The sequence below is a fragment of the Mus musculus genome, chromosome 10 (genome assembly GCF_000001635.26).
Source record: "Mus musculus strain C57BL/6J chromosome 10, GRCm38.p6 C57BL/6J".
NCBI lineage: Eukaryota > Metazoa > Chordata > Mammalia > Rodentia > Muridae > Mus > Mus musculus.
The window spans coordinates 18999691-19015666 of NC_000076.6; the positions used below are offsets into that span (position 1 = coordinate 18999691).

General features: G+C 45.2%; 1 protein-coding gene across 3 annotated transcripts; it reads right to left on the reverse strand.

The window, feature by feature from the left end:
• Nucleotides 1-1219: 1219 nt before the first annotated feature.
• Tnfaip3 (tumor necrosis factor, alpha-induced protein 3) lies at nucleotides 1220-15720 on the reverse strand. Of its 3 annotated transcripts, none has more exons than NM_009397.3 (9): nucleotides 15463-15720; nucleotides 11791-12100; nucleotides 8455-8645; nucleotides 7492-7639; nucleotides 7173-7343; nucleotides 5861-6041; nucleotides 4767-5641; nucleotides 3886-4067; nucleotides 1220-3325 (listed from the first exon to the last, which is right to left on the reverse strand). In NM_009397.3, exons 2-9 carry the CDS (start codon nucleotides 12083-12085, stop codon nucleotides 3041-3043), a joined length of 2328 nt encoding a protein of 775 aa, NP_033423.3. In that variant the 5' UTR covers nucleotides 12086-12100; nucleotides 15463-15720; the 3' UTR covers nucleotides 1220-3040. The 3 variants fall into 3 exon arrangements, with proteins under 3 accessions (NP_033423.3, XP_006512765.1, NP_001159874.1); XM_006512702.3 differs by lacking the exon at nucleotides 15463-15720 and adding an exon at nucleotides 14712-14924; NM_001166402.1 differs by lacking the exon at nucleotides 15463-15720 and having other exon boundaries at nucleotides 11791-12273.
• Between the last annotated feature and the right edge of the window lie 256 nt (nucleotides 15721-15976).

The window sequence follows — 15976 nt, forward strand, 5'->3', positions numbered from 1 at the left end:
CTGCTTGACAGGCTAAGAGGCATGGAAGCACTCATGAGGCAAGAGTTTCAAGGAAACTCACCTCCTGGAGCTTTGGTGTTCTCATTAACCCATATACTCATACCCTATTCCCGAGTTAGTCTGGTGTATGGATCCACGTGCTCTCTTTTAGTATTATTTTTTTTTTTTACTTTTTTTATTAGGTATTTTCTTCATTTATATTTCCAATGCTATCCCAAGTGCCTTTTAAGATTGAATTCTGACATAGCTAAGCTTTCGCCAGTGTTCCAACGTCCTAGAAAATCCTTGAGCTGACCATGGGCTTGGAATTTAGTAAGAATGTTGCCTATTCAGTGACATTCAGAATTGCCTCTGGTATTCAACTAGCACTTAGAATAAAAGCCAAGTCACTCCCATATACAGGAATTTACAATGGTTTAGGAAGTATATTGGGTTGTGGTTTTAGAGTATTGCATTATTCATGAGATGGTTAGCTAGAGCAGAACTCCCTAATTAGAACCATGACTTGGGTGTGAAAGCCCTTGCCCTAGAAATGTAAAGACCTCACACCTGGCTTCTAAGACTATAGCTGACCTTAGATAGGGCTGATGTTGTCTCAGTTGTTTTATTGCCCAGTTCCTGCCAGTCTTTGTGTTTAGATTCCTCTGTTTTGTGTAAAAGTCATTAAGCATCCGGTAACCTCATTTGTACCTTGCCGATGTATCACCTAACTTCCCTATTTTCTTCTGTATAAAAAGTTTGATGCTCAATTTGACAAATTACATTCAGATTCTACACAATCTTGCATGTTGGCCTGTCTGTCATTTGCCAACTCTTTGCCCACCTGCGACTAGAGACCCTTTCCACACAGACAAAGGGACCCAGAGGGTCTGCAGCACTGGAGTACATATCCTTACTCTCATGCACTGATTATTTCATGTGTGTGTGTGTGTGTGTGTGTGTGCGCGCGCGTGCGTGCATGTTCTTAGTGTGCATGCATGTGCAACTATATGCATATGTCACCACATCTAGCTTGTATACAGGCAATACAGATTAAACTCAGAGCCTAATGCTCGAGTAGCATGCAACTATGGACTGAGCCATCTCTCCAACCCCAATTATTTTTCAGAAGATATCATTCTTTCCATGGGTAAGAGTTTCACCCATGGCTCGATATACATCAAATTCTTCACATCTGAGCCTATCTTCTTCCAGCACTCATTAACAGAAAGCATCAGAATTTGTTCTTAAATAATTTATTTTTTAATATTGACTTTTGTGAAGTTACAGTTCTTTAAAACAATCTGAAGTCCAAAAAAGATAGATCCTATCCTTTGAAAGACAACTGTGCAAATTTCACAAACTTTCTATAAGTATAAATAACCATTTCACATTAACAATGAAAATCAATAGACATAAAATAATAGACTATTAACTTTGAAAGAACAAGATGAAAATGCTGCATTGTATTTGACATCTTTGGGAAAGAAGGACAAAGACATATGTAAGGGGAAAAGATAGGCCGCAGATATGAAGAGAAAAGGCTATGCAGAGTTAGACATCACAAGTATCTTCAGGTGCTAGGCTAGACCCCAGATGTCAGCCTTTATCTCTACAAAGCTATATTTCCCTCCTAAAGCAAGTCCAAAGCACACAGAAAAGCTGCAAGCAGTGGCAGAAACTTCCTCGTCCTCACGGCTATTGGCTTTGCTTTCTCAGTGTTCCTATCCAGTACCCAAGGGCACAGCATTTACACAGTAAGCCAGGGTCATGAAAGGCCATGTAGTTGTGTCCCTTCCCACTGTCACCTCACTCCATCCCTATCTTTTCTTCAAAGAGGTAGGATACTTAGAAGCATATATGGAAGACAGACAATTTCTTCTTGTGCAGCCAGGGAGTCATAGGAAGCAGCCGATTCTACAGGCTTATCCATAAAGCAACCCCTTCTTTCCTAGGGAGGTAACAAGGAGAGAGAAGACAGCCATCCCACCACACTCCATGGCCAGGGACTAACCAGGCCCCCAGGACATGGTGGAAAGCAAATATGTTATCTCAAGAAAATACTGCAGAAGGAAATCTTCATTTAAATAACTTGGAAGTTCATAATAAATAAACCAGAATGAGGGCTCCCGTTAAGAAGACAGCTTGTTGAATTCACGTAACAAGCTGTATAGACAGGGGCAAGCTGACAACAACCAGAAAATAGGTTGTTCTTATTCAGTCTTCCTACTACCACTAGGAAACCATTTCAATATTTTAAATCCCTCATACATAATATAAGGGTATATTACATATGTACATACTCTGATACACACCCTCAGTTCAAAGTTATTCTCTTTGGAATGGGAGACAATGGCCAACACTGGCATGTCTTCCCACCAGACGTTCTGCTGTCTAGAAGGTGCATACAGCCGAGAGCGAGCAGCTTGGTTTGTCTCCATGTGAACATGTGTCTTTTCAGCAGCCACGGGATCTGTGTGCAGGTCTGCTTTCCTGCAGAACCTTGGGAGCCAAGTCGGCAGATAGGGAAGCCCATTGACCACAGATGTGCTCCGCCTACGTCCTGTTTTTCCCTGAGCTTCCTCTAGCATCTTGTGGAGGGCCTTGGAGCTCTGAGAATTCAGCTTTGGCTCTCTGAGAAAAGCTTCCAGCTGGCAGCAGTAGGATGGTTCCAGTCTCCATCCTACTTTCCCATACGCCTTTCTTCCTGTTGCCTGGCAGCCAGGCTCAGGAACTGCTGCCAGTCCTAGCACGCATTTCGTGTCTAAAGATCTCCACATCCTCCTGGTAGACGAGCAGCAATAGCTTCAGGCTGACCCTGACATCATGCACTGCCGGTAACCAGGTCTACTCTCAGCTCACCAGGGCAAAGTCTCGGTTACTAACCTGATGGTCATGGCTGTGACGAAGGAAGAGCTTATCTTGCCTACTTGCTCAAAGACACTTGAAGCCACTGTCCCAGGGCCTACCCTTCCTGTGGCACTCAGGGGTCTGGATCACAGTACCACTGTGAATGGCAGTTTGAGGCTCCTTCTTGCTGGACCTGTCAATGTGTTCGCACTTAGCCATACATCTGCTTGAACTGGTAGCACTCATTGCAGTAACCATTACACTTGGCATTGCCAAAGTGATCACAAGCAGGGGCCCGGCAGCGCTGTTTAGGGGGCTCTTCAGGCGTGGGCTCACCCCGGTGGGCCACAGAACCTACTCGTTGGCTTAGGTGCTGGCACTCCATACAGAGTTCCTCACTGCGACAGGCCAGAATGTTCTTGCAGGAGGCCCGGGCACATTTCAGCCTTGAGGCTACCTGTGTAGTTCGAGGCATGTCTCTATGCTGGCTTGATCTCTGAGTGGGAAGAACACAGAGAGAGAAAGGTGTCAGGAGACCAGAGGGGTTTCAGATGAACAGGGTGGAATCTATAGAGGGTTTGATCTGCCTGAGGGAGAAAAGTATGTGTGTAACTGAGGACCCAAAGCTTCCCCTAATCCTAGCAGGAGCTGACTACCTGGTTCTGTCTGAGGGAATGTGTTTGTTTGTTTGTTTGTTTGTTTGTTTGTTTTCCCCCCTGACTTGCCAGTAAATGGAAGCATCCTCGATGTTCAGGGTAAAAGACTGAGAAGTCTGCTTCTCCTTTAATTCTAACATGTCCCTGATCACCCTGGCTTTTGGGATGCTTACAGAGGGTTTCAGTCTATGGATGACTGTATTAGCTTTTCAGAATAAATTCTAAATGTACTTAGGTCATGCAATGTATCCACCTCAGGAGCCAATAAACTATGGTTGGATTTTCCAGGCTCTTTCAGCAGATTTTATTTTAAGGGGCCCTTTTTCATAGGGAGACAGCCTGTCTGTCATAGATGAGGGACCTGGACCCTCGAGGGGTCAATCCCCACCAAATGTCTCACCAGCTGTTCTTCCGTTCTTCTTGCTTCATGGAATCTCTGGTTCTGAGCTTCGATGAAACACTTCTGACAGTACCCTTCAAACATGGTGCTTCCGAGTGTGCCGCACTCCCTGCCCAGGCACGGGACATTGTTCTGGAACCTGGGGGCCGGGGAACCAGCTTTCTCAGAGGCAGTAACAGACTCTACAAAAGAGGGGATGCTATTCAGTATCCCATCCGGGTTACGTTGCACACACAGACACAGAGGTTAGAGAAGAAATGGGTCCCAGCACAGATGAGCACAGCCTTAAACAGGTACTTGAGACCAAACTTACATCAGTAACTTTGGCGCTACTGATTTTTAACTTTGAACACAGATCACCGATCAGTCAAAGACCAAACAGCAGACATTAACTATTTACCAGCCTTTTAGTGAGAGATCCCTAAGCCACAAATGTTTTCCTGGTGTCTGTAGATAGTTTGTGTTCCTTGCTAGCCCTCTTTAGACCATATCTCGCCAACGTTGCTGAAGTCTAAACTCTACATGGATGGCAGATACTTAATAGCCTGATTAAAACCAGCCTACAGTTTGGTGTGGCAGGGCATGTCAGGATTTCTATCCCAGCACTTGGGGCAGAAGCATACAGACTGCCAGGACTCTGAGGCCTCCCTGGGCTACATAATGGGTTTATTTCAGGCTAGTATGAATTTTATCTCTAGGACACTTTAAATTTAGAGCCCATGGTAACTAGAGCTGCTGTCTACTGCTTTCAGGTACAAAAGCAGAGAGAAAGGTGCAGTGAGATGCAATTGCTCTGATTGCTGAGATAGGCTACTTTCCTGATGTTCAAGGCCCTTTCTAGACAGCAGCTACAGCAAGAGGCAATCTCTGATTTCACTCACGCTTATTTTCTCTGTATTCGATGAAACATAGAGTGCAAAAGCCCTTGTTTTCTGGAGTCCCAAAATACATGCAGCCAGCTTTCCTGCACTTGCTTGTCCCTGCTCTGTCTCCTGGAGTCCGTGCAGCCTGGGAGAGGCAGCCAGAAGGAGAGACATTTCCAGTCCGGTGGCAAGAGTGTGGAGTGAGACTTTGGATGAGTTGTGAGGGGTCAGACTTGGAGCGTTGGTGACAGGAGGCAGGGATACTGGAAGTGAGGCTGGAGCTGGGCTCTGCTGTAGTCCTTTTGAAACAGGTACTGCAGATGCCATTAAAGGTCCGAGTGACATCCTGAAGGCAGGCTTGGCACTTTCCAGGGTCTGCGGTGTGGCTGGCATTAATCTGCCGGGCGTGGCAACGCTCACAGAATCCATTATGCTGCACATTCAAAGTAAAAGGGCACCCAGGACTCCTGCACTTCATTGCAGTGGTCTCACTGAAGAGAAAAAGGCTGGGTGCTGTGGGTGGGGCTGAATGAGGTCCTCCAGCGGTTTCCTCGGGGCTCCAGTTTGAGGAGCCAAGTCCCACGCCTGGGAGTCCTTCAGGGCCTAGCTTCGAGTTCAGCTTTGGGAGCTTGCTCTGATTCTTTTGGCGCCTCTCTGAGCATTCGTGGCATAAAGGCTGAGTGTTCACGGACATGAAGAAAGGACAGTTGGGTGTCTCACATTTTATATCCATGAGTGATAGCTGGGGTGTGGAAGGCTCCAAGGGGTTCTGCGCATGTGCCGCTCTCCTGGCCTGATCGCTGTTCTCCTGCCATTTCTTGTATTCGTGCTGAACAAGCTCAAAGTAATCGTCTACCAAATTTATTTCTTTGGGTAAGTTAGCTTCATCCAATCTAGAGAACAAAGAGGAAAATGAGTGACCCCAAATAACACAAGACCTTTTATCACTAGCTCCCAGAACCCACTTCCACAATGCAGTCGTGGCAATAACTTCATAACCAAGCACCAAAATGCAGGCTTATGACAGGACACATCCAGTGCTCGTGAGAGGCACTTCCTGTCACCATGAGAGGTTCTCCAGCCAGGAGGACACGTCAAAGGAGCCTGCTTACTTTGCAGCGTTGATCAGGTGAGTCGTGCCGTGGTCCCAGCCTTGCACAGGGATCTCCATCACTATCAAGTACTCCTTTAGAAGCTTTTCCTTCATCTCATTCTCAGGATCTGTCAAGAAGTGAACTTTTAAGTCTTCAAACCTACCCCGGTCTCTGTTAACAAGTGGAACAGCGCGAAGTTCTGAAGGGGAAAAAAAAAAAAGAAGAATGTGTGAGTAAAACATTATCCTGCTAAATGATGGTGCAGATATGGTCATGTAATGATTCTAACTTAAAGCTACAAAAGGCATATAAAGAGTAGGAAAGCATCCTGCTGCCTCCCACCCCATCTTTCAACATCGTCTGCCTTTTAATTCCATCATGCCTTTTACCCTTTAAAAAAAAATCTAGATTCCATATATGAGACAAAAATATGTTGTTTTTCAGTCTGTATTATTTGTTTAATATAATTATCTCCTGCTCTATCTTTTTTTCTGCAAATGACAAAATTCTCTTTTTCCTTATGGATGAATAAAACTCCATTGTGTATATGTATCATGGATGTATCTTTGTCCATCCATCTGTTGATGGTCACCTAAGCTGATTTTGTAACCACAGCAAAGAGACAGTAGATTTGAACTGGTTAAATTCTCACGCCTCCCAGCGTGACCTGAGTTAGAATCTTGATTTTGTCAATGTCAAGCTAGGCATGTCATTTAACCCTTCTGAGTTTCCATGGCCTCATCAATAAAATAAGACAACTCCTGTCAACATCTCAGAAGGACACCATGAGAGTGGAATGAAACAATGCTGCCTAGCGCCCTAGCACAGGGCTCACTATACACTAAGGTATTACAATAATAGCTAAACATCTACCTGCTCTGTGCCAAACATGATACTGAGGCTCTGTGCACCTTAATTGGGTCACGTAGTAATAGGGGTGGAAGTATGCACACATGACTGTCCAACCTATGTTTACTATGCTGCATGCACTTCCTAAGTCACACCAAAGAAGATAAGGGGACAGATAGCATGTTCACTGCTATTGCAGTACTGGGCCAAACATGTTTGACTCTAATCTGAAAATCTCAAACCCTCGAATCTGACTTGACTTGGGAGCATGTAGATTTCTGATTAGGGATGCTGATATGGTCAAGACTCTGAAGCCTAAAATGATATTGATTCTAAGCACCTCACAGAAGGGATATTTAATCCTCCGTGACTGATGACAAGATAATGAACTTAAACAAAACAATGTCAACTGGGAACAAAAAGCAAGGCCTGGAACTCCAAGATCCATCAGGATCATGAATAGGAACTGATGTTTTCTTACCAGGTCCACTGTCCTTCAGGGTCACCAGGGGTACAAAGTGCTGGCTGTCATAGCCTAGGACGATGGGATATCTGTAACACTCCTGGGCAGGCCAGTGAAGAGGCAGATAAATCCCACCCACTTTCAAAGGAGCAAAATTGGAACCAGATTCCAAACTTCTTAGCATTTTGTCTGTTGATGGAAAGAGACAACAAGATAAGACCCCAGGTGACTTTTGTGATGCTCCCTCCACTGTAGGCTGACAGCTGCAGGGGGGCTCAGTTTCTCCTCAGAGCTGAAACTCACCCAGGGAACCTAGAAACTCTCTGAGGCACCTCACCTGAAATGACAATGATGGGTCTTCTGAGGATGTTGCTGAGGACAAATATGTGGATTTCTTCCAGGGAATTGTACTGAAGTCCACTTCGGGCTGCAGGTGTGTCTGCTGATGCCATTTTGACCAAGTTGTCCCATTCGTCATTCCAGTTCTAAGGGGAGAGAACATAGGAGGGATGGATTAACAACTCACTCAGAGGCCGCTCACTCGGCATCTGTCTGCTGTAGAAACTCCATTCACGCTTCTTCATCAAAAGAATGTTCATCCTCGGCCCCAATTTTGGTTTGGTTCCTTTACTTTTCTCAACTGCTGGGCAAGCTCAAAACTGATGGGAGGGAGATACAGACAGCATTTGCTTTCATAACAATCCCCCACTGGGGGTGCTGAGGCTAGCTCAGTTGGAAGAGTTGCTCAGTTGGAAGAATGCTTGCCTAACAAGCATGGTCTTGGGTTTGATTCCCCCACCTAAAATCACATGGCGATGCATGCCTGCAATCCCAGCACTGTGGTGGTAGAGGCAGAAAGATCATTTTCTGCTACATAACAAGTTCAAAGCCAGCCTGAGCTACATGATACCCTAGCTCAAAAACAAACAGAACATCCACGACCCTGAAGCTCTGCTTCCATTGGTTCAGAACCATTCCCAGCTTGTGGCTGAAGATTACGAGGTACATTCTCCCCAGTACTGGTTGGCTCAGCTAAGCCAGGAAACTCTGGGAAGTTCTCAAGAGGAGGTTGGAAGACATAGAATCGCCTACCTAGGAATCAGCTGTCCAGATTTAGCTCAGAGAGTGGTTAAAGCCCGGGTTAAACCCACAGAAGGTTCTTGGTGTTTTCCACTGAGTGGGCAATGCTTAAGTCGACTCATATGACTTAGTAAGTCATATGTTCCTCAGGGAACAGGGACTGGCCGAGAGTAGCCTTTGTCCACCACAGATAGGGCTGCCACACAAAAGCAAAACATACCCGAGTGTCGTAGCAAAGTCCTGTTTCCACAAATTCCTGAGATTTCAGAGATTCCAGCTGCCAGCGGAATTTAAAGTTCCGAGTGTCTGTCTCCTTAAGGGTGCTGCAGAGGGCCTTCCTCAGGACCAGGTCAGTATCCTGAACACCCCACATGTACTGACAAGCTGCATGCATGAGGCAGTTTCCATCACCTGAGGACAGAAGGAGCTGTGAGGAGCAAGGTTAAGCAGCCCAAAGCAAATGCCCTTCCAAGGTTATCAGGAGACACTAAGACCATTGCTGGGGACTGTAAAGTTGATTTTTAACCAGCTGATAACATTCTATAAGGAAGCTTTTCATTCTTCTATGTAGTGCCTGGTGCCAGCAGTGGGAGGTGCCAACCAGCCTCCACTGTAGCATGGCTCTGCACCTAACTGGTCTGTATGATATGGGAACATCCCTGAAAGTCTTTTCTTGTGTACTTGTGGGATGAGGGCACCAGCTTATGAACACTACAGTCCTTTCTTCCTGGTAATCTTTGGTTTGCTGGCTAAGGCCTTGATACCACTATTCTCTAGTTCTACGGAAGCTTTGCCGTCCAAGGCATTATATACACCAGGAAACCACTGTGGCTCGGCCTACTTGATAGGGCTGGTCTGACTATGACTCAGTGGTACGTGACATGCCCATTCCACTTTAGCTGTGGGGACCTGGGATTTTCCTCTCCTAGCTTATAAAGTAGGAATGACAGTACCAAATAATGCAGGCCCTGCCCCAGCCTCCAGTGCATTCTGAGGAATCTCAGGCCAGGGCTCTCTACCAGTGAGCTACATCCAGTCCCAGACTGCATTCCTTTTCATGCCCCAAAGAGTAAACATTTGGGGAAACCATTTAGTATAAAACTAGTCCGCTCTTCATTCTTGTTTGGAAAGTATTACATAATTTTAATTTTTAAAAAGTTTAAAGTGTGTGTGTGTGTATTTAATACTATTCAGTCAGTAAGGCAATAAAGCTATTTGAAATTCCATCATATTCTAAATATAGTAAACAACCTGTCAAATCCATATTCAGGGTCACTGCTCCTTCATCGTGCATGCTTCAAACAGTTTCCCAAACTACTGAACAGAAAAGATCACTAGAGCCTAGTGTCTAGGCCGATGTGTGGCAAGGGCTACATTCTGTTGAAATTTCCCCTTTGCAAAATCTAGAGCAAAGATAAGGCTATTTTTTTTTTCTCTTCTTCTTCTTGGGCTTACTTTCAGTTCTTTATTGAGATGCACCAGTATAAAATTCCCTAAGTAACATGTGGAATTCCCCAGTGCGAAGATATTTGACTAGCAATTGAGCAACAGTTGTTGTACGTTTTGTTCTGGTGTGTAGACATTTAAACTGTGAACTGCACCCTGGACTTTCCAAGTGGGTGTGGTCAGGCTGAGCTGGAACGGGCTACTCACTATACAAGTGAAATTGCCGCGGCCAATAGACGCTGGAATTTTCATGAAGTTTCAATTTTATGCCACCTACTCCCTTCCTCATCTACCACAGTCTCAGATCCTCAAATGCAGACGTGTGAACCCCCCTACCCCCTCCCCCCCTCCCCAAACAGGCCGGCCTTTGAAGAAAGCCTCCTGGAGGGGAGGGGTTTTTAAAAGGAAAGAAAAGATGCTAATAATAATCAAATGGGAAGAAAGCCACTTGTTTCCCCCCACCCCCCCCCCCTTAAAAAATACTTGCTTTCTTTTTCATAACTTTTCTTCAAAGAAATTAGAATTCCTTGGCCCAACAAGTTACCAAAATACCTTTGGTTTTGTAGTGTGAATCCTTGCTGATTCAAAGGCCAAGGAAGTGTTTAGCATTTACATGGCATTTTCTTTCTACAGGAAATTAGATATTTCCTCTGTTAAGGAAATACTATATAATGTCTGCTAATTCTATGAGTGGCAAATAAAATAAGGCTTTTCTTCTCTCTACCCCATTTCTAATTCTCTCAGCTCCATCTCTCCTTTTGTAACAAAATGGGACGTGGTAAAAACCACAAACTGTCAAGTCTATAAGCCCCTTGATGACAAGTTAATATGATTATCTACTTCTAGGCATCACTTGACTTAATGCCAAGAACAATGCAGAGAATCACTGTCTCCAGCTTTTTCTCTACTCTAAGAGTCTAAGCTTCATAAATATAGGGGAGGTGTAGCGCGATATATAAGAGTCCCCGGAATCAAAACAAACAAAACCCCACATCCACCCATCACTAAGTTACTCAAGTCAAGAACAGCCGAAGTTAATGTACCAATTAAGTTATTAAGCTAACGTTCCCAGCACCATCACTGCCAACAGAATTTTCTACTCTTGGATGTATGTTTTTGCTCCACAGAATGCAGTCACTGATACAAGAAAATGTCACTGTGCTCGTACATACACGGTAAGTATTCCATGATCGCACGTGCTCTCCTTTCTTATAATAATAAATGTCAACATCGTGAAGGCAGAATTCTGTAACTGCATGAAACGATACCATTGAATGTTTCTGCCAATATTCTTACTCAAAGGACATGGCTTTAAAAAGTTGAAATAGAAAATAGTCATCAGTGGAAAAGTTCTTTATGTAAAAAAAGGCAGAATCTGGCCGTTTGAGACAACAGCTGTAGGTACCTCTTAATGACAACATAATCATCTGCTTCTCTACTTCACTTGATTTGATTTGCCAAGAACAGTGCAGAAAAGCTGTGTCTCATTTGCTGAGGCAACAGAACCTAGGTAAGGAAGGCAGAAACAAAAGCATCTCCTGTCCTTAACATCACTTGTTTTTAATCTAGAAAATTCCATCAACACAGGAAGAGCATTTTCCTAATGACAGTGGCAAACAACTGTGATTCTGATTTTCAATGCTCTACTTTCCTTCTGAACTTAAAACCTTTTAAATCCTTTCCATTCTGGCCAGTGAAGGGCAAGTTATAGATGATTCAACCAATGTAGGCATTAGGAAGATTAATCCCCCAACTGGGGCATAGGGTTTAGAAATGCATCCTACAAGCCTTCATGCGCTCTGTACCCTAACACAAACGTACTTAGAAAACAACTTAAAATCAAATATCCGACAGCTGGCTGCAGAAGTTCTTATCTGCTGACCCAGCACCCAATGATGGGAGCAGAAAGATTACAAGTTCAAAACCAGCCTGGACTACACAATGAAATACTGCCTCAATACAACAGCAGACTCATCAGACACATTTACAGTTGTCATTCATTCCTTAAGAGAGTTTCCATAGGCACCTGTCTAATGCCATTTAAAAAGCATCACCAAGAGCAATCTCTCTGGTTAATACGAGGGTACTGGAGGAAAAGAGCAAGCCTTACCATTGGTTTTCAGAGCCACGAGCTTCCTGACTTCACGACACCAGTTGAGCTTCTTCTGGCTTTCCAGGGAAGCCTGGACACTTCTGTCAATAAGTGCTTTGTGGATGATCTCTCGGAACTGTGGGCAAAACTGGCATGTTCTGAACATCTCCAGCGTGTATCGGTGCATGGTTTTAAAGTGATAGATGATCCCATTGGTAGGTTTGAAAATGTCTTCTGGGGTTCTCTCTCGTATCTTCACAGCTTTCCGCATATTGCTCAAATACAAAGCCTGAGGAAGAAGTTGTTCAGCCATGGTCCTCGACAAGGCCTGAAGAGGAAGGGGTAAAGCCCATTCCGTTAGGCTGCCTTTAACACTGCTCCCATATACCTGCTGGCAGGAAACCCCAGTATTTGATCTTGTCATTACTCTAATCTGTAGGTAAAAGATCTTAGTCACCTCTACTCCCAGGATACTAGCTGGCCCTGAAGATTAACTCACACTGGACTGTTCTAAGTTACATCACTTTTAAAGATTAGTCTAAACAAGAGAAGGAAGGCGGAGCGTGGTACTGAGGAGGAGGGGAATAACCCACGTTTTCAGTAATGTTTGTCAGTGATCCAAGTTTGTCTCTCTCTCAGCGACAGGTACTGCTCCACAAAGCCAACCTCACATCTCTCTGATGTCACTCAGCAGAGTCCCGAGTCTAGACTGTCACTGAAGACCACCACCATTCAATCCTCGCTTTTGACTCACATCTAGATCCAGGTCATTCGAACATCCCCTTCTTGATGCTACAAGGCAGCAAATAGTTTTTGGAAATCCCATGTGGCATCTAGCTGCTGCTTGGTATTTCCTCTTTCTTATTGGCCCCAAAGAAATGTATAAATACTTGGTTCAGAGAGTTTAGGATATTTGTAAAGAGTCAACACCAAATTGTTTTATAACCAACAATAAAACAAAGCTTAGGTGCTTTGCAATTTTAAAAACAAATAAATGTCAGCTGTATTTCAGAACCTTGCCACTGAACTTCATAACATGAGACAAATGAACAGACTGATAATAAGGTATATCACACCTCTCAGGAAAAAAAAAAAAAAAAAACAGACATCAGAGAGCCTTGTGATTTCAACTCAAGTAGACCAACACTTATTGCTGTCCTTCCAGGTCCCAATGCTCAGAGACACCCCTCCCACTTCCTTTACCCTAAAAGAACAAACACAATCAAAGGTGGAAGACATGAAATTAGGAAGCAAATAGGAAGCATTTGAGTGGGGTACCACTCAGGACAAAGAGTGGCCATATGGCCACCCAAGCCAGTTATGCAAGAATGTGGACTGATGATGCATATGGACATCTTTCCCTGTGGGTCAATGCTGAGACAGTTCTGCTTCGCTGTTCCATGGACCCTTCACAGAGCACTTGGCTATACATCCTAATTTCCTAGAAGACAGCAATGATTTAGAGCACCTAGGAAGGTTTTCAGTAAAACTTAATACCAGTCGGGCACCTTGCTATCCTCCAAGGCGAACTCACCAGGTAAAAATGGTGTTACTACTATGCAAGAGGGAGAAGAAATCTAGAGATTAGAGAAGTCACTCTTCAGTGGGCCTGGGTTCTCTTAAGCCTGACACAGTAGTATAAATTCTCTTGTTCCCTGCTTGAAAGGGAGAAGCTGCTATTGGGAATTTTCATTGGAATGCTGAGACTGGGGAGTTATTCTCTGTGTCTGATGACAGTTTTTTCCTTGCAACTAGAATTAGGAAGGAACATAGAATGAGACAAAACTACCACACATGAATTTCCTTGGTCATGTAGCAGTGGTCTCTCTCACAATGTCACTACTCCATCCATCCATCCATCCATCCATCCATCCATAAATAAATGAATTCATGCAACCAGCAATGCCAGACCACCTATTTAAGGCCCACCCTTGTGCTTGATGCTATAGCGAAGAATGTATGCCCTCACTCCCAGCCTTGATATGAATGACACAATGCAGCTAAGGCAATGAAGGTAAGACCCATCTCAGGTCCAGCAAACATAGGACGTAGCTTTTCCTGAAAGCCAAACCTTCCTATTTCCTATCTCAATCCTCTGTTAGTTTCCTGATAGCAACCCTGAGGCACAGCACTTGCTGTTCTCAGAAACACACAAGGAGAAGTTTTAGATCAGTGAGTTGCACCTTGTTCTATTTTCATGACTATGCTATTTCACGCTCCTGGACCTAAAGAACTTTTAGCATAGATCTAAATGTGGTGGGGGCTCTAAACCATATATAAAACATGCAAATGTCAATGTCTGGTAGCCTACTATTACCCCATTCATAGCACTCTCACTAGCACTACCTGTTTAAAACAGAGCTTAAACCTCTGCCCAAGTTTCCAGTTCTTGGATTTCCCCACATTTAGAGAATAAATTTTCCTGACATATTATTGTAATGTTTTATGGGTAAAAAAAATTTACAACATTACCCTTAACTTTTAAAAATATATTTGTTACCTCACTGCCTTACAGATAAATTTCCCAATTTTTGTCACAGGATCAATAAGATTCTATAGAACTTACTCATCAAAGTCTTTCCCCCAGTTTTATTTTTCCACTCTGAACAGATTTTTTTTTTTGTCTGCGATGTGGAAACTTATGTATTATTTATCAACAGATACCTCGGGCAACTGTTGGGAAGTACCCCTCCAAAAAAAGCAAAGCAAAGCAAAACAAAACAAAACAAATCCATACAAAGAACTGCAAAAGATCCAAGTAGCATCTCAGACAATAAGAATGGAGACCGGATCAGTTGCTCAATAATCTGGGACATCAGAAGGCTAACTAACTGTGATCAGTTCTCCAAACGGTGCCCCCACTTGACCAGACTAGCTTTCCAAAGAAAGATCAGAGACCAGGAGAAAACAAAGCATGCTCCAAAAAGAGCTCTTAATACCTCAGCTTTCCTGAGAGGCCAGGTGGCAGGATGTGGGACAACGGACCCGGACTGACAACACACTATCTCAGTGTGGAGTCGGGGCTGCAGCAGGGAGTCTTACATGCCACCTAAAGTGGAGTCCCCAACAAGCAGGCCAGAGAATCATTTCTGCATGCATACTCTTCTTAAACTGTGGCAACTAGAGACCTAGTGGCAATCTCAAAGCACGCCCCTCCCCTCCACCTCCCGCCCCGCAACCCTCCTCCCACAGATCACTGAAAGGTTAGCTGACCGAAGTCTCCAAGTTGGATTTGGTGGCCTCTGAGAAACCCATCCCCTGTTGGGCCAGTTGTGCACAATATGGGAAAAAAGCCCAACGCGGTTCTGCAAGGTCTACGTGCCTATGAACACGCTGCACTTGATTTCCAAGTGGGGGGGGGGTGTCACCCACGACCACACGACCTAGGAACCCAAAAGGTGACTGACTATTCATCAGCCAGCTGCAGCTCCTGTCACCCTGCAGGATCGAAAAGGAATAGCTAGCTAACTAGTCGGCTGAAGAAACTTCGGGCTGTCAACCTAAACACCTGGCACCGGGACCTCAACTCCGGCCAACAATACCCCAACTCCAGGATCCCTGCAAAGCCAGCGCAAGGCAGCTCCACACTGAGCTGGCCGTGCACCCCGAATCTGGCTGGCAGTGCACCCCACTGACCGAGGACCCCCGCATTCTGCTAGCCGTGCACCCCGCAGCCGGAGCATCGCTCACCTCTTGGGGCCGCGCGGAGCCCTCGCAGAGCCCAAGTGGCCGGCCGGCCGTCACTGGCGCGCGCCGCAGCCCGGGATCGTGGTCCGGGTCGTGGTGGGGGTCGGGCCGAGGCGGAGCCCCATGGACACCCGATCGGGCTCGCTGGCTGAGGGGGTGTGCACGTCTTTCGGCGGCCTGGCTCACCGCTCCGCCTCCGGCTCCGAAGACTACAGACTGGGCAGTTCCCTTTTTTGCCTTTCAGTTGTATGCTTTGCCAACAGGGGGATTTCCGATGGAAATTCCAGTCACGTGACCCGCGTGGCGCGCCGCCGACCGGCAGAGGGCGCTCTAAGCCGTGCCCGCCCCGCCCGGAGAAACTCCTAGGTCCCGCCCCGGGGTGTCCCCGCGTGAGTCACCTGGGCATTTCGGAAGCTGCCTTCCACGTCACATCCATGTGGAAATCGCGGTGATGGGAACTGGAAATGCAATAGGTTCTTTTTTATAGCTTCTTTTCTGAAGAAAATCAGCTGTGAAA

What these genes read in the sequence shown, in the direction of transcription:
- Tnfaip3 (NM_001166402.1), bottom strand. Translation starts at nt 12,196, where the DNA reads ATGACAAGATCAAATACTGGGGTTTCCTGCCAGCAGGTATATGGGAGC. An exon ending in CGTGGCTCTGAAAACCAATG is followed by an intron (nt 8,646 to 11,790) that starts GTAAGGCTTGCT and finishes TTCTGTCCTCAG; the next exon opens with GTGATGGAAACTGCCTCATG. An exon ending in GAAGAACGGAAGAACAGCTG is followed by an intron (nt 3,326 to 3,885) that starts GTGAGACATTTG and finishes CTTCCCACTCAG; the next exon opens with AGATCAAGCCAGCATAGAGA.